At 31.8% G+C, this 25,635-nt stretch overlaps 1 protein-coding gene and 1 pseudogene across 1 annotated transcript in view; one reads left to right on the plus strand and one right to left on the minus strand.

Moving 5' to 3' along the window:
* The first annotated feature begins 4,471 nt into the window (after positions 1–4,471).
* stg1 (stargazin-like protein) overlaps positions 4,472–25,635 on the plus strand; it is a 158,694-nt gene continuing 137,530 nt past the window's right edge. Inside the window, exon 1 of the mRNA XM_075374573.1 lies at positions 4,472–4,823. Coding sequence (XP_075230688.1) covers positions 4,631–4,823 — 193 coding nt within the window. The 5' untranslated portion in view covers positions 4,472–4,630. The remainder of the gene's footprint in view (positions 4,824–25,635) is intronic.
* Positions 16,541–17,420, minus strand: LOC142329779 (cytochrome c oxidase subunit 1-like; annotated as a pseudogene).

Consider the following 25,635-nt stretch of genomic DNA (forward strand, 5'->3'; position numbering starts at 1 on the left):
AAAACAAAGTGTTTTATATTTGGCGTAAAAATACTTTGTCAGATGATTAAAAACACATAGAAATGATTTAAACAAGATTTGTAGAGAATTTGTTTCCGAGTAATATGGTATGAATAAGGTGTACTAGAGATTAAGTACAAACATAAGAATTTTGAATTTTATTAAAAAACAAAACATATCAAAATGTAGCAGATTTTATCTAAATATTAAACAAAACAAAATTTTTAGTATTACAGAACAAAAAACTAAGTGTTTTAGAAATATAACAAATAGAAGCGAAATACAAGAGAAGATTTAATTATTAGAATTTTCAGTGCGTATTACCAATAGAAAAAACTGTTAAAATACAGAAAGCCACTAAAAATAACAGTTAAGTGAAAGAATTTAAAGTATAAACAAAAAAGTATCAAATATTTTAATTATTAATAATTTCATTAATTATAATAAAAATTGTATTCGCAATTTCTAACATTTAAACGGATAATGGAATACGGTATCATTGTTTTATCTGATTCTAATAAATTACACTCACTATCAACGTTGACGCAGCGAGCCTCTGTCTCCAGTACTAACTATCGTCATACTGTAAATATTATTGTATTGTCCTCTTTATAGTTTGTTGAAATGTTATGATATTATTAACGCCGTAACTGGCAATTTTAGGCGAGACAATTCATTCTAGTACTATATTTCCAGTTAATCATAACATTTAAAATCAACCCAAGTTTGCTAATCCCTTTCGATCATAAATTATATTTACTCAAATATAGAATTATAAAACGTATTATTAAAATAAAATAGAATTAATGAAACATCACTACTCTGTTGACCTCTTTAATCGAATTTTTTGGTCTCTGATTTTCGTTTGAAAGATACTCGGTTTGAATCCTGGTAAGGTTTAGCATTTCTCAACCGCTAAAACGTTCAAACATCGCACTAATACTTACGAACCTTCTAGCTTTATATTAAAAAGTTAATGTTTAAAGGTGTAAAAAAAAAGAAATTGTAAAATCACTTTTAATGACGCGATATTTTTTAATTTTAATTTCTTAAATTCAGTTTCATTTATGGAATTATAATAGAAATATAACACATTCAAGAAGTTGGAAATATTTTTAAATCAAACCATATTTTCTCAATCATCCAAATTTTATTTGCTGTTCGGTTTGTATTAATGTTATTTTTAAAAATGTTATATGATTTCGTATGGGTAATTATCATCCATTTCTCTCTCTCTCTCTCTCTCTCTCTCTCTCTCTCTCTCTCTCTCTCTCTCTCTCACTCATTATAGATTTTTTTTTTCTTCTTACCTATCTTTAATTATTATTTTATTTGCTTATAAAATATATTTTTTCGTTTTAAATGAATCTATTTTTGTAGTAGCTCATTTACCAATGGGATTCTTCCAATTTTAATATTAAACTATCTTAATTTGTCTATTTCACAGCATTATTTATCTAATCTCTTAAATTCAACCAAAAGTCTAATTTAACTAATTGCGATCGGAATAAAATCTTTTCTTAGATGTTTTTTTATACATCATAAATATATTTAAATATCTCTGCCCGATCATTATATTTTTATCCATTTGGTATCGTCCCGATTTAGTATCTCTTAGTCTCATTGTCAGACGAAGAGAAGGAGTTTGTACATATTCTTCATTTATGATTTATAAAAATGATTTTTACAATTACTGGTTCATATTAATGCAGAACTTTTGAAAATCTATTTCTTCTTTATTTCTTTCAAATTTGTCCATTATCTTAAATTTTATTTTTCTTCTAATTATTTTTCTAAATTCTTCTCCTAGCATCTCAGTCTCTTCTTTAGTACCAAATTATCAATCTCCTTTTTCTTTATGTTATCTATTTCTTTACATATTCTTTCATTATTTTCATCTTCTGCTGAAGAAGTTCAGATATAATTTGGACTATCGCTATAGTTTTGAGCTTTAAATTTATTCTGATTGAAAAATATCTCTCACTGTGCAAATTTTAATAAAATAACCTTTGCGATAATTTTTTACTCATTATTATTTTTATTATTTCTGCTCCTATTGCTCTGTTTTTTTAATTTTCTCTTTATTATTCTACTCTTTCTTGACCAAAAATCGTAATAATATCTTCTTCATCTTACCTCATAAATGTTTACCATTTTTAGAAAGATTTTACCATTCTAACGATTTTATTTTTGTTTTAAATTATGTAACCCATCACTTTTACTATAATTTTCTAACATTCTAAGCTACGAATAGATTCTTCTAGCCGAAGCTTAGAATGTTAGAAATCAGAGTATAAAAATTCATTGGTCAACAAAATTTAATTTTTTGTTTGGTTAATGAGAGTGAATGGCTGATTCTTAAAGTATTTTTATGCTGATTTCTTGTATGTTAATAGATTGTTTCTATCGGGGTAATTTTTTGTAATTGAATATCTTTTGAAACAGAAAATGTACGGTGAACGTAATATGTCAACATTACATGCATTTTGTACTCACCTAATCTATTTCTTTTGCATCTTCTGCTGTAATTGCTGTAGGTAGATCCCTCTTTAGATTACAACAGTAGTCAGCTAGAATTTTTAGATTCCATTTTCCTTGGTATCGTATTTCCATTGTAGACATCTCCTAGCGAAAGCGTTCTCCATGTTCATCACTGATAGGGTCTAGATTTTTGAGAAAAAATTCAAATATGAATGTAAGAAATGGATTTTGAGTGACATGTTACACCCAAGTTCTTTGTAGTTTTGAAGGAGTTCACCCACAAGTTCTCTGTAGTTACTGGCCTTATGGTTTCCAAGCAAGTTGTTTACCACATTGCTCACCACAATGCTCTCCATGCAGCAACCCCCAAGTCATTCAAATATTCTTCAAACGCCTGATCACCATTAGTTTTATTATTTGTGGTCCGGCAAGTATTTCTTCCTTTATTTTAGCATCGTATGTATTAGGGAATTTGTTTTGTTAAAAACTGAAACCCTGCACCATATGATCCATTGCTTTAAAAAAAACTTTTGAATAAACCTAGCTTAATGTGCAGTGACAGAAGATAAACTTTTTCTGGTTTTACTAATACCTGACTAACAACATTCTTTTCTCCTACAGTCAGTATCTCTCTCTTTGGCTACTGCTCTTCTATGTTATGGTTTTTCCTATCCCTGCTGTTCCACTCGCACAAAAAGCAACAAAACCTAGCATATCCAATTTGGAGTCGAAGTAAAAACGCGATTACTTTCAGATCTCCAGAAATTTGCCATAAATATTTCTCATACTGAATCCTGCTAAATACAAGTTTCATATTTTTATAAGATTTCTTCATGCGAGCAGCGTATGCTGATGGTAATGACGGGTACTTATTCCAATATGAAGTAGCACAGCTTCCTAACTAAGCTTTGATGAGCAACACAATTCTTCGGAAAATTGAGCAGTAGGTTGCTATTTCTTTCCACTATGGAATACTTAAAGCCTAAATTATCTGCAGTATACAAAATTCTTTTTGATTTAAGTTCGTAATCTAGATTTATCAACCATTCTACAGAGGGCTTCTACCCAATTCAGAGATAGCAGCTTTTGTATGATTTTCCGCTGCTCAAAATCCCTCAAACATCTACGCGAAGAATGTCAGCTTTTACTGCGTAATTCACGAAGAATGTAAAAACATTCAGGACGTATTTTACCGGTGAAAATAAAGAAGAAAGTTCATAAAACTTAGGTCCGGAAATGTTTCGTTAGCGAGTGTCGGCTGACAAAATATTTCGTCCTTATTTTTGTTCCTTTAGTAGAATTAAACGAGACCATAATTCTTGGAATTTAAATTAAGCAGTAAACGTAGTAGTTTTATAAGATATCTAATCTGACACATTGAAAACAATAGATCCCAAACTGTATTTCTTGTAGTTTTAATGAAATCTGTGGGTAAACGACGAAAGATTGGGGTCGAAAAACACATTATTTTATGTTTGACGTAAAATAACTTTGTTAAATGGGTAATAAAGACATAACTTACGAAAAATTTGATTCCGAATAAAATTCTTACATACGTAAGAATTTCGAAGTTTGTTAAAATAAAAAAAAAAATGTGGCAGTTTTTTACTAGGTATTTAACTAAGTCTGTAATCTTTGAACGAATTTTTAGCTAAAATATATAGATTTGTATCATAACTTGTAATTTATTAATTATTACTCGACTTAAATATTAATCTTCTCTTTTCTTTACTTTTGTTACAGGTTATCAAGAAAACTTCAAAAGCATATGATAGAAGAAGAAAAAAGATATCGGTTCTATTGTAATTGAAATTTTATTTAAAGAAAATAATTTGATAAAATACACTTATTGAACAATAATTAGTAAATGAGATGGTGTTTTAATAACAAAAATGAGTGAGTTGAATAAATTAAGAGATAGTGCCTAAAATTCGTTTTAAACTTTGTGTACGTGATTTTTTTTTTTTTAATTTTAACTTTAAAAATCTATAAACTATTAAAAAAAGTTATATCTTGAATTTTTTTATTCGTAAAATTTGAAGAAAGAAGTGGTGAATTGTTTTAATAGTTTACAAATACATATATATTATAAGTGATAAAAGCAGATGGAACGAGGGAATGTAAGTAGACCTGGGGACGAAGGAATGCTATGCAGATACTGTGGCTGGTGACGCCATTTCTGGCGGTGCTGAGCCTCGTTATAGTCTGCGTGGCTATCAGTACAAACCAGTGGCTTATTACTGAAGAAAAAATGCCAAATCCAAATTATAACGGTTCAGGTGGTGAAGATTATCTTAATAAAAGGACTGTGTCTGGACTTTGGACTATTTGTACAACTAATCGTAAGTAAATTATTTAAAACTCTTTTATATATTCATTTTGGCTAAACATAGAATTAATTATCTGTACTAAATATTTATAAATCATCAAAGATAAAATTATAAAGAAGCGTTTAAAAAAATTAGACTTTTTAGTCTACATCTTTGCAAATTAGTTTAAAACTCATTACAGACAGCCGGCCTCCGTGGTGCGAGTGTTAGCGTCTCACCCTTTTACTCGGAGGTCCCGGGTTCGAATCTCAGTCAGGCATGGCATTTTTACACGCTACAAAATTGACTGAAAGCCATAACAAAAGTTCTCTGAAGCCATACCTGATGGTGGTCCGAAAGCTAAAATGCTCATTACAGAGAGTGGTCTTTACTCCCCAAACAGTTTCCTGTTAGCCGATACAATATTATTTTATTTTTTATACATATATATATATTTTTTTTAATTTTAAAAAATACTCTTCTGCCTATACTTTTTAACGTAATTTGAATTTTCACCCGTTTGAAACCGGATAAATTCCAGTTTAGGATAAAATATACCCAATTAAATATGTAACAAATAATTTTTTATTGTAATCCTCACTAAATCTGGGCGCTTTAAGGCCAAAACGTTTGCAGTTATTGATCAATTTTCAAGTAGTAACTCTTTCAATCAGTTGAAAAATGTTGAAAAAATTAATATTCTGTTTCTACTAGCAGAGTAAGATAATACTTTTTATTAGTAATTAAAAATAACCATTATTACTATTATTATTGTTATATTTATTTATTATTGTGAATAAGCTAACTCTTGTAAGTAAAAGTTAAATTAAATATTTAACTTCAGAGAGGTTGAGGTACTGTAAAAGTTGCAAAAAAATGATTTACCACTATCTACTTTCGTGTATAGCGCTCTACCATGTAATTTACGTGGGTTACGTTATCTAAATTATATAAAGGTTATTGTGCTTTTTCCTCCCCGCTCCTGATAAAACAAAAGTTATTTTAAAAAGATTTTCTATTCAAATACGTGTTCATCTCTGTATTTCTTTTAATTACAATTCACATTCTCCTATTCGGCTTATCTAAACAATCACAAAAGTTCTTTTCTTATTTACAAATAGGCATTCCTAACTGAGATAGTTACGAAGAAAATGGCTGATAACTGGAAAACAGTTGGTCCAAAAGAGATCAATTTTGGTGAAGTCAGTAAAAAAAAATAATAGTCTAAATAAAGGTCATATTTAGATTTTTGGGGACATTTCATATTGGTGTAAACTTAAGTAAGGTTAAAGGTTGCCACAAGAAGGTTGTCTTTTTTACCGACCTTTTGAAGAAAAAGGTACGGTATTACTTTAGATCGCATGGTGGAAGTTGGTGGATGAAAATCATTTTCACCCACCAACTCTCTCCGTGCGATCTCATCCCACCATATTTGGTGGTGAAAATGAATTTTCACTCACCAAAAATATTTGTGGCTCGAGAATCTCCAAAGCTAGTTATCAATTACATTGAAATTTATACTCGTTAGAGTTTTGTATTTGAAGTTGTGCATGTAAAAATTTAATTAAGATTGGTTTAGTCGTTCTTGTTACGCTCAATTAAGGTAGAAATATTTAGCGGGGCAAGTTAGATGCGTAATTCATTATAATGCTGCAAGTTTGAAAGTTTACGTTTCTTTTTATAAATGTTTTAAGTATTTACCAATAGATAGTCGCACAATGATTGTTAATTATTAAAACAAAATTTTAAACATAAATATTTGAATAAACCAGTTTAATCATCGTATTTATTATACACAAGAAATTTTTTTTTTTTCAAAATTTTAGATAAACTGACTTGATAGTTTTTCAAACAAAATAAAATACCGAAAAGTCAATCTTCTTGCGCAAGCTTATGTAAATTTTTTTTTTAATTACAATAATATAATTAAAAATTACATATAGAAGCGATTGGAAAACATAATCAGCTCATACGATTCTCAACCGTTATTGCGAAGAGACTAATTAAACTTAAAACTCATCGGCAGAAATACATCTCACCAAGTATAGATGATCATTTTAATTGTTAAACAATCATCATTGGAATTATAAAGTAATTAGTAAATATATATATATATATATATATATATATTTTAAATAATACTTAGGAAAATCTACAAAAAAAAAGTTTCTTCTACCTTTATTTAAAAAAAAAAAGAATTAATAATAAAAATTGATTTTTAACTAAAGATTACATTTTTTTTTTTTTTTGAGGTTTTTAGGGGCATCGACTACTTTGGTCATTAGCCCCATCCCACTTCAAAAAAAAAATTAAAAAAAGGTTCAGTGATTCACATTCTCGTGAATCAAAAGAGGTCAAAAATTACATTTTTCTATAACTTCGAATCCAAAAAAATTACTTCCTAGGCTTTCCTTTCGGCCATCCTTTCTTGCACCGTTTCTCCACTCTTCTAACGGCCTCAACCTCTGATGACAGCGTATCTGAGGCCTCAGACATGGCATCGTCTTCCTCTCTTTCCGATGCTAGTGACGTTCTGCGGCTGACGTCAGGAGACAAAAACTTCGTTGGTGCAGTTAGCATCGTTACTATTGAATCTATACTAGCAAACGATGCACTTTCCGCGGCTGATGAGCTGGATTCTATCTCTACTGCAGTGCTGGGTCCAGCTGAAATAGATGCTCTCACTGAAGCTGTTCTTTGAGCTTTTGGAGGCTCCATTGTTGCAGTTTTTATATCTTTATCTGGTGCTTTCTCGATAGTAACTTGCACCTCCATTTCGGTAGACTCGGATTTTCTTGTCATAATTTCTTTAGGCTTGTGACTAGTCGACGGAGTGATCTGTTTCTCTTTGTCAGAAAAGTCAAGATTTTTAATTTTTACGCTAGTTGGTGGCTTTACGATTGCAGATTTGGCTGGTTTTTTAAACGGCGCTGGTGCGTCTCTCGTGTCAACGGCGTCAGTCCGGGGATGAGCCGTCTCAACTTTACTTTGTTTTCTCTGATGAGTCGACTCAATCTTTGAATCAATGATTCTTTCAATCATTGTCGCAAGACTTGGTGCCATCGTGTTAAGCAACTGCTCCACATTAATTTAAGATGTGGACGGGGCAGCCGCTGCTTCTGCATAAGAAGTCGATGGTCGTCGTGTACGCTGATTTACAATTTTCTTCGCTTCAGGATAACTGACCTTGTGAAGCGTTTTAACTTCCTGAATGGCTGTTTGTAATTTATATGTAGGGTAGTTCCCAACATAGTTCCAGTTGTGATGCCCTTTACAGTTAACCCAGATTGGAGGGTCTTTACATGGGTCACCCTCGTGTATTTTCTCTCCACATATACATATTTCCTGCGCTTCACATCTAGCTCTTGTGTGTCCGAATCGTTGACACTTAAAACATCTCATCGGTTGCGGAATGAATGCCCGTACATCAAGCCGATGGATGCCAGCTCGTACCTTTTCAGGAAGGTTCGGCCTATTAAATGTTAAAATATGCGAGGCCGAAGGAACAACTTCACCATTTCTTCGTATGGTTAGTCTGCGACACTGAGTCACTCTCCCTGACTCGACATTTCTTGTACAATTTCTTCTTCTTCTTCTTAATCTACAATTAGAAGATCGCGACAAACAACAACTCCTCTGGATGAGTTAAGTGTGCTATGCGGTTGGACAGAAACCGCAAATTCACCGATCTTCTTCAACGCCTAAACTTTCTGGCTTTGCATGTCGTTGATGGTTTTGACATGGAATCCATTAGAAGTTTTACGAATTTCTTTAACAGGACCACCAGCACAATATCTCTTGCGATTAAAAATGGGCTAACTTTTGAAAGTTTCCATTCTCCTTTGTAACAATTAAAAATCTTGGTTTGGGAGCAATGTTTCCAAACAACGAATTTCTCAATTCCCTACTGATTTTGTCAGCATCTCTCTTGATTTTATCTCTCCTTGCTCTTTTTCCTCTTCGCTTGTCGCGAATCGGAGGTTTCTAAACGAGGGTGTTTACGTGTACCCTCTGCCACGTTAGTTTGTTCAATATTCATGAACATCTATCCCTTCTGTAGCAAGGCTAGCCGCCGGGGTACACCCCCACTCCAGGGCTACTAACCTTGGAGGTCCGATCCGGTACTCCGGTGGAACCGGTATATGTCCTGGCAGAGAGCGGATGCGCAATCTCTGCAGTGACTCCAGGCTTCTACTCACCGAAGCTTTCAGAGCTCCCATGCACCGACATACATGGGCACCATTGCTACATGCTTGCCATCGCAGGGGGCATGTGGACAACGGAAGGGTCTCCGTTACACGTGCAATAACATTGACCCTGGCCGCCACATCGCCAGCTCTAAAAGTGGTATGAGTCCATTTCCAAAATCGTTTATTATTCCATTTCCTGCAGGTAGCCGAAAAATCCAGTCCGTTTAGCGACCTGAAGTTGGAAACAGGTCAAACGTAAAAAAGCATAACCGAGGAATTTACTCGGAACCCCGTTAGCCATCTATATATAATGTACGTAAGTACAGCTGTTGCCGCCCTGGTCGTGGAACATAGATGTTGTGTTCCGACGTGGGGATTATCTACCTCAGGGCGAATACATTATTAACCTCTTTCGTAATCTCTTCAGTTCAAATGAAAAATAAAAATGTATTTATAATACATAATGTCTATATCTCCTAAACTTCCCACAAGGACTATTCTTTTTTACTGATAAATTATTTATATTATATATTTTTAAGGTTTTTAATGTTCTCGTATTTATATTTTTTTTATTGATTTTTTAATCCTCATAATCGAATAAACATCTATTACTTTGTTTTGTTTTTTAGTAAACGTTTCCATTTGGTAATTTAGCTTTATACACTCTAACTTCATTTATTATCCTGAGATCTTATTCTTTTTATGGTATCTTTATGTAACCTACAAAAATGAATTCATTGTATTGAATATTCCAACTCATGCATATTTTTTTGTTTCATGCACCACATTATGCACACATTTTTTTTTTAATTAAGTTTTGAACATCAAGGTTTTGCACATCAATCGTAGTGTTAGTGTAAGTGTAGAAAGAATGATTGAACCAATTATAATGAAAAATTAAAAGATTAGATCCACGAAACTAATTTTTATTATAATTTCGCCGGTTAATTAACACTTAAAACACAAAAAAAATTAAAAGGAAAGAAATTAAAGTTAATATCTTTTATAATCTGCGATGAAATTAAAAAAAAAAATTGTTTTATTTACTCAGGACAAATTTTATAATAATATCAAGAGAAGATTTAAACTATAAAATATTTGTTTAAGAAATTTCTTGCCCGTAATTAATATCCTGCAATTTTTTTGGGTACAGTTAAAGGATTCTCTTAAAGTCTACTGAGAATTAATGTAAAAAAATCTAGTAGAAATTTGATAAACTGAGATAATTGGGAGCACGGATATCGGAAATTTCGGATAATTGAGACCTTTATTTTATACTAATAATAGCTTTACAAAATCATAGAACCTTCAGATTTAATGGATATCTTAAAAACAAGCTATATAAACAATTTATCGTTTATAAAATAGTAACTAAATTTATTAATATAAAATAATTTTTCGTAACTAAAGGCTACGTCAGTAAAACGAGAGAAAATTTAGAACTCCTATACTTTTTTTCCTACATCCCCGAGCCGGACATCCAATTAAGTGTACTCGACTCGAGGACGTGTCCTTTCCGGATCTTTTAATTGCCTGCCTCTAATCTCCAACGGAAGAACCAGGCCCGGCTATGCCGTTCCCAGACACCCCCCCCCCCCCCCCCCCCGGAGACCAGGTCTCGGTCTTTCCTTTTGCCAGCCTCAAACCGACGGCGCGGGAGCCGAAGCCGACAAAGCGTATCCGGCAACCCACACCGCTGGCCGGATTTCGGTCTTTTCATTCATTCACACCTAACGGACCCCAGGAGTCCCCGCTCCATCACGGGAACTCACACACCAGGGCATGTGAGCCTTCAGGAACGGGGCTGTCCGCCCAGCCCTGCTACAAACTAAAACCGTAATTATCCCAGTCGTCTTGTATCATCTTTTATTCTGAGGACTGCTCTTGCAAATATTGCAAAATTATGCCGGTTTGCGGACACAGCCAAGAGCCACTCCGAGAGCTGCTCCGGTCGGGTATGCATCAATCCTACATTTATACGATGTTCCTCCCATCGTCTGCACACAAAAATTGTGTGCTTCGGCATCGTCAACCGCATCGCAGTAACGGCAGATGGGTGACTCTCTCCTGCATTTCTTGACAAAAATTCATGCGAACGACCAAATCAACATCTTATAATTTCTGAGCGATTTTAATTTTATAGGAGGGAAAACTTAAGTCCTTATTTAAGATTTGATTAATTTATGGTTCACTGATATTCAATTTAAATGCATTTTTAATTATAGAACGTTACGGTATGTATATTACGGCGGTTTGAACTCTATTGTTGTGTTTGGCATTCAAACACTTTTTGCTGGCCCTTTATGTTTTAAATTTAATGTGAATCCACTTTCCTCAAACATTTTAACAAATACGTTAATTGCATGAACAAACAGTACCCGCCCATGACGTGAAATTTTGAACCGGTTGAAAAGTAACTTTCGTGCAGTTGTCGTTGAGTGACCATTTTTATTAAATGATTTCCTTCACTGACCTGGCCTGTATATATTTTGTATATTTGTGGGTAAAACAAATTCGTCAACTCTATTACTGTGTTATAAAAAATGTATATTAATTACACTTTGATGATGATGCACGTAAAAATTATAACACCGATTTTAAAATGTTTGCAATTTTTGTACTTCTTATAGAGTTTTTTCTTTTCTTTTACAAAAAGCGTTTGACATTTTTTTTAAATTTATCTTTGAGTGAGAAAGAAATATCGGTCTTTTAAAGACTAGTGTGGAACGGAATACAACGTTCAGTTATTCAGCGTAAGGTACTCCGTACCTTACGATTGCGGTATCAGCCATAATTAGAAACAAGACAGCAAAGGAGAGAGACAGACAGACTGGAATACTGCAGTTGACCTTAGGCGGAGAGACCGAAGCCGGGTGGCTATGGACGGCCAGAATTAAGGGGTGGGCGTCGGGGCTCCTCGGGGTCATCGTTCGCCGAAGATCCCCTTGGGACGTCGCTCTGTCTATTCTAATTTGGTGACAAGAGTGCTTGGGTGATTGCGCAGGGGCTGTGTACATACCACGTGGATTAGGTCTGTCCCCTGCATGACTAGAGGGGGAGATTTTTTAGTGGGTGAGAGCCCCGCACTTGCCATCAGAGCGGGCCTGCCGGCGGCTAGCAGAACGTTTTCCTCCTCATACGAAAAACAAAAAAAAAGTATTCTGTAAGTACTATAAGGTGCTTTCACCCGGAGGGTCCCGGGTTCAAATCCCGGTCAAGCATGTCATTTTCACACATGCTACAAATCATTCATCTCATACTCTGAAGCAATATTTAACTGTGGACCTGGAGGTTAAACAAACAAAAATAAGGTAGTTAATGATTTTGTTACTTAAAGGCTTTTTTCTTCTTTCAGACATAAGGTTGTCTTTTATTACTCGTGCTACAATTTTATCGTTTTAAAAAAAACGAATAGTTACTACATATATTTTCGTATCACTCCATTCTTCAACGTAATTTTCTTTGACGTTTTTTAAACCCTTCGATTTCTTTAATTTATCAGCAGAAGATATTTTTTGTGGCTGTATTAAATCTTTTTTTATACTATTCTAAAAGATTTTCCGTTTAGATCATTTTCGTTGCGATAATCTTATGTATTACGATATATAATGTGAAATTATTTGAAACAATAAATTCTTTCTTTTTTTTTAATGAGATGTGCGGGCATCGACTGTTGTGATCGTTTAACCCGAATGGAAATTTATAGCGTATGAAGAATGCCATATCTGACCGGGATTTGAACCCAGAACCTCCGGGTGAAAGACTGAGACACTACCACTGGCGCCACGGAGGTTGGTATAAATCCTTTTACGAAACGTATTAAAATTTCTCTCAAGTAAACAACGAAAAACATTTTTTTAAATTATTCTGGTATAACTGATGATATAAGCCGTATACAAGATTGGTTTCTAAAATTAAAATAAAATTTTCGAGGTAAAAATTAGTTACAAAATAATTTATTTCAATAACGAGGCTGGAATACGATGATATATCATATTCTTTCATTAATTTAAAAAAATTAAAAGTTACGAAAATATATTATCATGTAATATAAAATAATTGTTTGCCCACTAAACTTAATAAGTCATAAAATTTTATCAAACTTTACCTTAACACTTTTCCGTACTGCCTTATCTTTCTGAGAAAAATTTTATGTAAAATATTCCGTTTTTGTGATAAATAATAAAATAAACCAAATTAGCATAAAGCACACCTACAATGTGTAGTTAAGAGGTCACAATTTCTATAATAAACAATGTATCTAATGTTTATCATATTTAAATTATTTATGTAATTTGTAATGTTCGCCGTCTAAAGGGATTTTTTTTGTGTTTGGTTCTCCTGCTCCACTGGGCCGGCTCAACAATCAAGCATTACTCAGCCCAGGGGAGTGTACTTGCGACTCTAATGAGCCTCCCCACCTACCGGTAGGCAGGTAGCCCCGGCATAGCCGGTCGGCTCACCGGTTCCGGATCTTTTCCTTATTTTTATCTTGCCTCTAGCTGTAATCACTAAGGCCAGGAACACCGGACCCGGCTATGCCGTTCCCGGGCCCTGCCCGAGCAGCCGGGCCTCGGTCTTTTTTTTTTATTATTATTTCTTTTTAGTTTTATTATTTTAGTGTTATTTTACCTTTTTATTAAAGAAAATTCCGGGCGATGATAACGCACAGGCGTTTTTCGTCCCAAACAGAAAAATAAAAACTACGAGTTGCGTTTTTTGTGGAACGAGTCGTAGCCCCTGTCGCCAACCACATGCTTATCTGTGGTAAAGGTGTCGAAAGCACCTCTTCTCCACTTCATCTTCTGTGGGGCCATCAACGAGCACCGCCAAATCGTCGGCGTACGCAACGAGTGTCACTCCCTCCGTTACCGCAGTGATGTCTATTGTGGATCCTTCTCCACGTCCTATGAACGTCCGTACTCTCGGCGTGTTTACAACCGACAAATTTAGAACTCCCAGAAGAACAGCCAGTTTAAAACCTCGACAGATCGACCTGTTCCCCCCCCCCCCGAACGCAACACAGTCTGCATTATAATCACCAGATAGGACCACCGGCCTCCTCGATTCTCTGATTACCGCTTCCAGGTCTAACAAGAACTCGTCGAGCCAACTAAAGGGTTGGCTCAACGCAGACGTTGTATCAGCACCTAATGTTATCTTTACCTCATATTCATTCATGCGCTAGTAAGTAATATAAACATACACACGCATGAACAAAAAATCCTTGTGCAGAAACCATACTAGATGCACTATACTTTGAATTTAGATGTCCATCAATGCTTTGTCTAATATTTTAACAAATTTAATTTAGATTTCTGTAGTAAATCAATAGCACCGGGATGACAGAAACGCGTAAATTAAACTTTTCATTATAGCGTATATTATAGTTGTATATTAACTCTTAAATAAAGTTTTATGCTTTACGTAAATAGCCTACTATCATTTTCCATTTAGTTATTTTATGACTTCATTCTCTCCAAGTTGTTTGCATGCAAATCAAGAGTACTTGTAAAATTCCTAAAAATAAAAACCGGACAGCTTTCCTGTAAAATGAAAAATAATTTTCTTTTATCTTGTATTACATATTGACAGAAATGGTAATGTTCTTCCCCGTAAATCCAAAGAGGAGCACTTCAGCTTCTAAAAGCAAATGTTTATAAAAACGTGCTTTGTAAATATTTACTTTTTTTGCTATCGTTTGCCTGGCACAATTCATCATCTGCTTTTGTTAACATATTCAGACTGTAATTTAATATCAATTCGGTTTTATATTTTCTGTTTTTTTTTTTTTGTATCTAATTGTTATTCCACTACGTTGTTGCTGAGGGGAATTGGAAAGTTGTAGCTAATTGAAAACATTTCTTTCTTTTTTGTGGTTAATTGAAAACATTTTTGATCAAAGTTTATTAATCCATATTTCACCAAAACGGTCTTCGACTTATCTATTGTCCAGGTTAATATTTGGCATTATTTAGCATCAATTTTCCTCAGTTTCTCTTTTTGAGGCGCGTCCTCAGTATTTACCGAGACATGAAAGTTACCTCTAAATATTTATATTTTTTTCTCATCTAAACTCGTATTTTTGTAGTTCTTTAGTACTTAACTTTCCGCTCTTCCTAAAGACCCTTTCTATATTTTATGATTTGATAATTTCCCGTTAAGTTTCCCGTTAATTTCCATTTTTTTTTTGTAATTTCTTGATCTTTTCATGATTTTTGTAGCTATTCATTCAGAGTGCTATCAACATTAGGTAATCTGCATATTTTGCATATTCATAAGCATCAGTCCTTAACCTTATATGAATCATCATGCTGTTCATAATTGAAAATAAACTGAAAGTTTGTTCTTTTATAACAACGAATATATTGATTGATATACAAACAAAATATGATTTCACCACAAATGCTCTATTTCACAAGCTGAAACCGAAAAAAAACATTAACCAATCACAGTACGCAATCTCTTTAGCTTATCACAGATTCTGCCTAAGTTTTTCCTCCCTCCAACACGGAACTCATTCCCATAATTTAATATTGAAACCATCAGAGAAATCATATTATACTGATTACCAACCAACCATAATACTGCAGCTTTTAACCGATTACAAGTATCAAAACTTTAGATTAATCGAAAAAAGCATATTTACCTAATTAAATAATGGCAAGTGTAATATAAAATTTAAGTGTAAGTGTAATAAAAATTTTATTTTTTGTTATTGTTGCTATTATAATTGTTACTGTTACTGTAATAGATAATAGAATTATTATGGTGTGGTCATGGAAATTTAGTAGTTGTTCTATGATTGGTCTTGCTCTATTTATTATGTTAAATTTTATTCATGATGATACTTCTAAGGAAATTTTTTTAATTTATTAATGAATTTTAAGTTCATGGCAATTTTCTGCCACTCTTAGAATGGCTTAGATACTAGTGGTAATTCATTGAAAGAGTGTTCAGGAGGAGGTGTAATTGAAAATCATTCAATTGAGGATGATTTATTGTTTTTGAAGATTGTAATTCGTTTAAATGCTATGGCTTCTCATATAATGAATATGAATATTATAATTCTAATTATTGAAATTAATGATCCCATTGATGAGATTGTGTTTCATGTTATGTAGTTGTCTGGATAATCTGAATATCGACGTGGTATTCCTGCTAGTCCTAGAAAGTGTTGAGGAAAAAATGTTAAGTTTACTCCTAAGAATATGGTTGAAAATTGAATTTTTAATCATTTTTTATTTATTCTCATACCTGTTATTAGTGGGAATCAGTGAATAATTCTTGCTATAATAGCAAATACAGCTCCTATTGATAATACGTAGTGAAAATGGGCTACTACATAGTATGTATCATGTAAAATTACGTCAATTGAGGAGTTGGCTAGGATTACTCCTGTTAATCCTCCAATAGTAAATAGGAATACAAATCCTATAGATCAGATTATTTGGGGAGATTTTTTTTTTGTTATTCCTTGTATAGTGGCCATTCATCTAAAGATCTTAATTCCTGTTGGCACTGCAATAATTATAGTCGCAGATGTAAAGTATGCTCGTGTGTCAATATCTATACCTACGGTAAATATGTGGTGTGCTCATACAATAAAACCTAAAATACCAATTGCTAATATTGCATAAATTATTCCTAGATGACCAAATGTTATTATTTTTCCTCTTTCATTTGTAATAATGTGTGAGATTAATCCGAATCCTGGTAAAATTAAAATATACACTTCTGGGTGTCCAAAGAATCAGAATAAGTGTTGATATAAAATTGGGTCTCCCCCTCCTGTTGGCTCAAAAAATGAAGTATTAAAGTTTCGATCTGTTAGTAGTATTGTAATTGCTCCAGCTAATACTGGTAGTGATATTAGTAGTAAAATTGCTGTAATTAGGACTGATCAACAGAAAAGGGGTATTTTTTCTATAGTTATTCCTTTTGGTCGTATATTAATTGTTGTTGAAATAAAATTGATTGCTCCTATAATTGATCTTAATCCTGCAATGTGTAGGGAAAAAATAGTTAGGTCAACTGAAGGTCCTGAATGTGCAATTTGGGCTGAGAGAGGGGGGTAAACAGTTCATCCTGTTCCTGATCCTGACCCTACGATTGATCTTGCAATTAAAAGTGAAATTGATGGTGGTAGTAATCAAAATCTTATGTTATTTATTCGTGGGAATGCCATGTCTGGTGCACCAATTATTATGGGAACTAGTCAGTTTCCAAATCCTCCAATTATAATTGGTATAACCATAAAGAAAATTATAATGAATGCATGTGATGTTACAATGGTATTATAGATTTGGTCATTTTTAATTATTGATCCTGGTTGTATTAGTTCTAATCGGATAATTATTCTTCTTATTGTTCCAAGTAGTCTAGCTCAGAGCCCAAAAATAAAATAAAGGGTTCCGATATCTTTATGATTTGTTGAAAATATTCATTTATTCATTAAATGGGATGGCTGATTTAGGTGATAGATTGTAAATTTATTTAAGGTTTTAAACCTCTCATTATTTGTCTTGTATTCAATTATGATTCTATATTGCAAATATAGAGGTGCATTACTTGCTAAGGCTTATTTGCAATAATAATTTTAACTTTGAAGGTTAATAGTTTTTTTAACTTAAATCCTTCTTTAATTTAATTTAAAAATTATTATTATTGGAATTCCTATTAAATTTAAGATAATTGGTGTAATTGATTCTTTTTTTGTTATTTTTTTTTATTTTTGATTTATTTGATTTGGTTATTGTAGGGATTATTATGTTTAAGTATATGAATGTTGACATAATTGATGAAATTAATATAATTAATGGAATTATTGGTGCCATGTAAATTGTTGATTTTATAATTATTCATTTTATTAAAAATCCTGTAGTTGGCGGTATACCTCTTATTGATAATGATGAAATTATTAGGGATGTTTTTGTTAAATTTGTCTGTGTATTAATTTGGTTTAAAAAATTGATATTGTTTTTTTTGAATGTGTTTATTATAGTTAAGTTAATTATGGTGTATATAATTAATAGAAGAATAAATTGTTGTTTTGAAATTATTAATGAAAAGATTATTACTGGTGAGTTTGAAATTGAAGAGTATGCTATTAATTTTTTTAGTGAGGTTTGTTTTATTCCTGAGATTGGTGCTATAATTATTGATATAATTATTGATGTTATTATTAATTTAATTCTGGTTATTTGGGTTGCAATAATTGTGGGGATAATTTTTTGTATAGTTATTATTATTATGCATATTTCTCATCTTATTATTTGTATAATTCTTGGGACTCATAGGTGGAATGGATTAAACCTATTTTTATTAATATTCTCATTATTATTAAAATTCTTTCATTAATGGGGCAGTTAATGATAGCATTAATAATTATTGAGGTTATTATAATTGATGAGGATATTCTTTGAATGATTAAATATTTTATAGATTGTTCATTTATTTTATTTCTTTTTTTTAAAAGGGGTAGAAAAGAAATTAAATTAATTTCTATAGATATTCATGAAAATATTATTCTGTTGGAGGATATTGTTATAATAATTCTTATGGTTATTGTTGTTAAAAATATTGTTTTTGATAAATTTATTTTAATTAAAAAGAGAATTTATTCATCGATGGGGTATGAACCCATAAGCTTGGTTTAGCTTATCTTTTTGTAAAAGGATGTGTGATGCATTAAGAATTTTGATTTCTTTAGTTTCAGTTTAATTCTGGATTTTACAATTTAGCATGAGTGAGGTTTCACTTAATTTACTTCATCAAAGTAATCCTTTAATCAGGCATCTTGCTTAAGTATAAAAATCCATTGTTTTTTTTTCCTTTTTTTTTTATATATCGTTTTTTTTATACGGTACATTATTTGCTTATTTAATTTATTTTTAATTTTTTGCAATTTTTTTGCAATTTTTTTGCAATTTTTTGCAATTTTTTGCAATTTTTGATTTTTGAGTTTATTTTTTCAACAAAAATTTTTTCGTTATAATAAGATTATAATATAAATTATATCATTCAATTGATTAATTATTATATTACAAAAAAGAAAAAAGATAGTTATATTATAATATATATATTATATATAGTAATATATTTATTTAAATATATCTATTTCTCCCTTTAATATTTAATCTTATTAAATATAATATTTTAATTCATAAGTGTTATATAAATTTTATATAACAGTTTTTACACACCCCTTGACTAATTGAGTGCAATATATTTAAACCTATCGCAGTTCCTCATTTTGTCGCTAATCACAGCACGGTAACGTACTGACCAATCGCTACTCGCTAAATTTCGACCAAACAGCGCGGAATGAAACTTACCAATCGGAATGCAATAAATTTCCACCAATCATAATTCCGTATTTTGTAACAAAACACAGCGCGGAAACGGACTGACCAATCGGAATCCATCAAATTTTGACCGCTCACAGTACGTAACTGTTTTAAATAATCGACAATCTAAACTCTGTTATCGCCATACCACAGCGAATCACAAATCCAAAAACCCCCAGAGAAACCTCATTGTCTACAGATAAAACATAAAGATCTAATAGATAATAAAAAAATACCACAACTACAAGTTTTTTTTACGTATAGAGTAAGTTATTTTATCATTCATTAGAGACTTATAGATGAAACCAGTCTGACAACTACAACTCTTTACCAACGGAAACTTGACGTGTTAAAGTCAAAACTGTTACGGCAACTTACGAGTACGGCATTAAAGATTTCGATAAAATAAGTTAAAATTTCAGAACACTCCTATTTCACCCGTTTAAAATTCATTATAATTACTTATATATAGTACAGCTTTATTTAAATATATGATTGGGTGGAATTGTTAGAAGACACTTTAATCTAAATTATAAGTTAACTTATTAGCAGTTTGATTTGTGTTTATGTTTTCCTAATTATAAAAGTAAAAAAAAATAAACTCTTAATGCCGGTGTAATGTATGGAATTTCTACTTTTTTCTTTAGAACTTGAGAGTACCTGCAAATTAATTTTTAGGAAATGTCGAATAAACTATATGATTTCATCGCTAAGAATATAAAATTTTGTCATTTGTTTTGTTTAGTTTCGTAAAACATAACTACCAATCGGCTTATGATCTTAAAATTCTGTCGTTTACTCGATACAGACGAGTTCAATTTTTAACAGCTCGATTAATTTTTAAACTTAAAAATTAAACAAATTACTTTGGAAAATTAAATATATTCATGTATTGCAGTCAACTAAAATTTAATATCCACAGTCTTAAAAATTAGTAGGCGGTCGCGATAGAAGCAGTAAATAAAATACAATATTTTTTTATTAGAAAGTACATTTAATTTGTAGGTTTATACTTTTTTGCCGTAAACATCATAAGATATCTTTTTTTTTTGGTAGATATCATAACAAAGCAGCCTAAATAAAATAATAGTATCATGATTCAACTTCCAGAACGTTTCGACATATCTTCGGGTTTCACATTCCCCAGGCCCCAAAACCACCGTGAGTCCAAAAGTTTATATATATAAATATTTCACTTTCTTGTGGACACTATAACTGCTGTAATTTTACGCCAGTCACTTTCAAATTGATACACAAAATATAACGAAGAAAAATGTCGGTCGAGTCCGTTAATGGGCAGGCAAATTGGACCAAGAGAGTAGAAATGGGGGCTTCTTCGAAAAAAAGTACCGCTATAACTTTCTTATTAAGTAAAATATCGAATTCGTTTAAAGTTCCTACTATTTTTTAGATAAGGGCCTAAAACTTATCTAAGTAAAGTTTTTTGATATCATCAACCATTGGCCCAAAAGGTGGAAAAAATTGGGTTTCGAAGACAAAAAATCGTACCTCCCTTAATAGGCACAATATCGAATCGGTTTAAAGTGGTCGTTAGTCCTCTAAACATTACCTAAAACTTTTGTCTGAAACAATTTTTGATATGACCGAGCCTTACGGCAAGGGATGACCAAAATGTTGCTGGAATTGTACGCTAAACATGTGAAACCTTTTTTTCACATGCAACCATTTATTCATCAGACTGAATAAATTTAAAGTTTTTCTTAATTTTGAGTTGGAAATCTTTTTTATCACCTACTTAGCACCGGTTGCCTTTGCCTTCCGGTGTGCCGAAAGGGATTTTTTATTTACATGTAAAGTAAGCAAAACGAGGAGAAAAATAAATAAAAAAAAGTAAGAAGCATACAATGATTGTAAGAGAAAAAACTGTGTGATAAATATTATATACTTAACATTTATTTTTTTTTTTTGCTACATCCATTTTTCTCCAGTTTCTTCAGGCTAAAACTGCAAGCGGTTTGGCAGGATTTATTAACTCGGATGTCTATTCATAACCCCAACCTACTAAGGGATGCCGGAGGCATTATGTAAATGAAGAGTTTTTCGTCAATTTCTTATCATTCTGATGTTTTTTTTTTTTTTTATATTACATTGGACCCGGTAAATTAAATAAGATTAAATATTACTACATCCATTGCAGTTAAATATTCCCTTCATTCCATTGATGTCCATCTTTCCTATTATCCTTTGGAAAATAGTCCAGGATATGAGCCAAAAATTATTAAAATTTCTCATTAAGAAATGTTCTCGCTTTCCACCGAAATTACATGGCGTACGGAAGTATCCAATAGATGTATAAATATAAATCATCGGAGGTATCGTAGAGTAATTGCTAAATATTGCAAATTAAAAAGCACGACTGCCAAAAAAAATTGCTGAGAAACATTACTCTTTAACATAGGATAATTACTAATATAAGAAAATTAAGAGTGCTTGCGACTGATAATTCTGTATATATTATTTGTATATAGTATAATTTTTCAATTTTTTTAAATTTATTTAAACTAAATTTATTGATTATTATAGCCTATGACACTCCCGGTAACGTAAGGTTCCAATACAAAGATGTAAAGTCATACATCTAAATCGGTTCAGCCGTTTTGAGCTGCTGCGGTAGAAGAAACGTACATTAATTTTACTTCAAGTTGTAGAAAATTCAGTAATGTTTTACAGTGAATCTGATATATTAAAAAATGAATTTTACCTTAATATTTAATGTAAATACAAATTTTTCCTTCCTCTTCTACTCCAACTTTTACTCATCCCCATTTTCATCCTCATGCTCCTCTTAGCGAAAATTGTTATTTATCCGCTGATAACGAACACTATAATATGATCTATTATAGTAGTAATTAGGTTTTCTTCAGTATTAAACTCGTTGATGAATGATTTCTCTCAACGAGTTCTATGAAAAAAAAAGCGGGATAAATTTAAAAAATCCGACATTTACAAGCTAATCTGCCTTCCGCAATACTCTACGGAAATTTAATGCGTAAATGTACTATAAACAGAAATTTTTAATGCTATAATATATCCTAGAAAGATATAGATTTAGGCCTAAAGGAAGAAAATAAATAGGAAGTCTAGAAGGAAGAAACATTTAACCTACGATAGCCGCATATATGCTTAGTTTATATAACATGTTGGGAAACGCTCGTAGAACGTAAGGTTTACCCTTAGGTTTACTACCTATCGCCCGTTAAGCTTACGAAGATTTATTTTGAGCTCGAGGCTAGGTGTTAATTTCCCCCTGATTTACAACAAGCTACTGACACTACAGTTTCTCCCTCCCCTCTACAACTCTATCCTCTTGAATATTTATTGCCGGCTACGTTGGCTACGTTACCGTTATTCCATGTACGTTTACATTATGGCCAGATATCTACCGACGTTAACCCGTTAAGGTTGGTTATATAATAAACATAAAGCTAATTTACATGTAATGTTCTATAACATTATCACTGCTACCATTATTATTATTATTATTATTATTATTACGCATTTAATATCAAGATTATGTTTTTTTTTTTTTTTTACCACTTTTTGAAGAAAGGTACGGTATTACTTTCGGTCGCACGATGGAATTGGGGGGTGAAATTGAAATTTTTTTACGTTTTTTACTTAAGTATCAGGAATACGAAAATAGCATTCATTTAAAATGTAATTTCCTTATATATATATATATGTGTGTGTGTGTGTGTGTGTGTGTGTATATATATACCGACCCGTCTAGACAAGAGACTCCGGCAGATGTCGCCATTCCCGTTTAGCCTGGACCCCTGCAGTTTCTTTACTCTCATGATTGTGAGAATAAAACTGATAAATAAATAAAGTATTCAGGATTTATAAACCTAAAAAAAATAAACTACAAAACGCAGAATAGTAATAACTGAAGTACAAAGACCTTCGACTAGGTAAACTTCATAACCTACCTGTACTTCTGTTGCCATGATGACAAAAATTAGTTTAATTTGTATTTATTAATTTTTTCTTCTTTAATTAACAAGTTCACCCTCCAAGGGGACTAGGGGCTCGATCGATGGCTTAAAATCTTCTCTAGGCTACCACAAATGTATCCTGCAAATTTGAAAGGGATCGGTCGGTTGGTTCTCGCTTGATGGGAGAACAAGCAAACAGACAAAATTTCGGTATTATGTAAGATATTCTCGCGTGTTTGCGTCGAGAAGGATAATGAGAGACTAAAAAAAGGCAAACATTCCTTTTAAATATAGTTTATTACTCTAACAACATTAATATGAAAAAAAAAATAGTGATAAATGTGTAAAACAAAATAGTAATTCAAATAAAAGGACAAAATTAATTTAAGGCCAAATACCAAATACTGTCCAATTTATTTAAAACGTTATGACGACTGATAGAAATTAATATTGCATTAACAATAAGATACTAATAGATAAACTTTTAATCGTGAAATTCAGTTTCTGCAAGTATTATTACTTTTACTGTTTACAGAAGATCTACCCTATAATTAATGAAAAAATAAAATAATTTCACCTTCATTCCTGTTCATAACTTCCTGTTTTCAACCACTGTCCGAACAGTATGACGCCGCATTCTTCAGTCGTTAACAATACTTACTGTTACCGTTATTATCGCACACTGCACCGAAATCGGGCTTGAAAAACTACTAACCCTGCCGCTGGTTCCCAGCAGTATTTCTATCTGTTAGCCTGCAGAACCAGTATCCCCGACCCGTCAAAAAAATTATACCTCATTTTAGATTTCTCATTTAATCTGTGTTTTGTATGTATATTTCTTACGCAAAAAGTATTCAAAATCGAATGTATTTAATGGAATGTATATAATCCTTTGTACTGTACAAATCAGTGAGTTGCTCACTGCGAAATTGTGGAAGTGTCGGAAACACAAATTCGGTCTTCTTGCGCAGAAATGCGCAAGAATTTTTTTTTAGATCTTAAAATTAAATAATCTGTATCCGTGGAAAAATTAATTTATATTATAAATCTATTTCATTTTAACAAGATTAACTTTTATTTATATATTTTTTTTTTAGAATAAAAATATTATCGCTTTCAGAATGAAAAACTTTGAATTATTATACAAACTTCTACTCATAATTTACGAAATCCCAGACTTTATTAACAATTATGGATTGCTAATGACTTTGGAAATTAAAACAATGTAAAGCTATTTTTGAAAGAAATTAATTTTAATATAATTAAGAATAAAGCATTATTTTAATAATTAAGTAATGGTTTTAAATTAAAAATTAAGATAGAAAAACGTAATTTACACCTGCACTTCTTATAATAAAAAATAAACACGTAAGATTGAGTGTTAAAATCTAAAAAAGCATTAATAACCACATTATTAACACAGTTTCATTTCTATCGAATGATTCTCGTAGAATATAAAATATTTTCAGGGCATGTACTACTAGTGAAAATTAAAAAAGAAGTTCATATAAACATACGTTCGGAAAGGCGTCCTCACTACATTATACCCCTACTAAGCCCAATAACTGTATCGGCGTCGCGCGTATATAAGACAATATAATTGCGCAAGCTCAGTTTCAGTAAATAGCAATCAAGGTACTCTGACACACTTGCTATTTAGCACGTAGGAATATTCTCGCTTCTGATAAATTTGGTAGTATGTTACCGTATTCTGAGTGCTACGTATTTCGAGTGTTATATTGATTATATTTTATTATTTACTATTATTAGTAACCATATCACGTAAGACAGTCGCGCTTTTCACTGTCAAATATGTTTCGCACTGGTAAATAAACGGATTTTATAAATAACCCATCATGAATAATCGTAAAAGAAAAAGAATTTATTGTTTTAATGTTGACTAGGAAGAACAATTTTGTTCTATTGAGTTTAAAGGAAAATGCAACTGTTTATTGTGTAATAATAGTATGGCGCCCCGAATAACTTCCATGCGCCCCCAAAACTTTTGAATTTATTTTGGGCCCTTACTGACAAAAATGTAACCGACCGCTGTTGTAGAGGATTGGATTATGATTAAAATGATATGAATAAAAGAATTTCGAATTTTTAAAAAAATATATAACAAAACTGGTTGATTTTACCAATATAAAAAAAAAAAAAATATTAAATATTTGAGAAGAATAAACTATCAAAATTTAAAAAAAGAAAGAAAATCAAATAAAACAATTTATTAGGCACCTTTTAACCTAATTAAAAATTAATTTTATATCAATTTATTTAAAATTATTTATTTCCTAAGTTGGCAATACTAACTGATTCGAACGCTTAAATTTTTGTATCGCATTTGAAC

The sequence above is a fragment of the Lycorma delicatula genome, chromosome 9, assembly GCF_047948215.1.
Source record: "Lycorma delicatula isolate Av1 chromosome 9, ASM4794821v1, whole genome shotgun sequence".
NCBI lineage: Eukaryota > Metazoa > Arthropoda > Insecta > Hemiptera > Fulgoridae > Lycorma > Lycorma delicatula.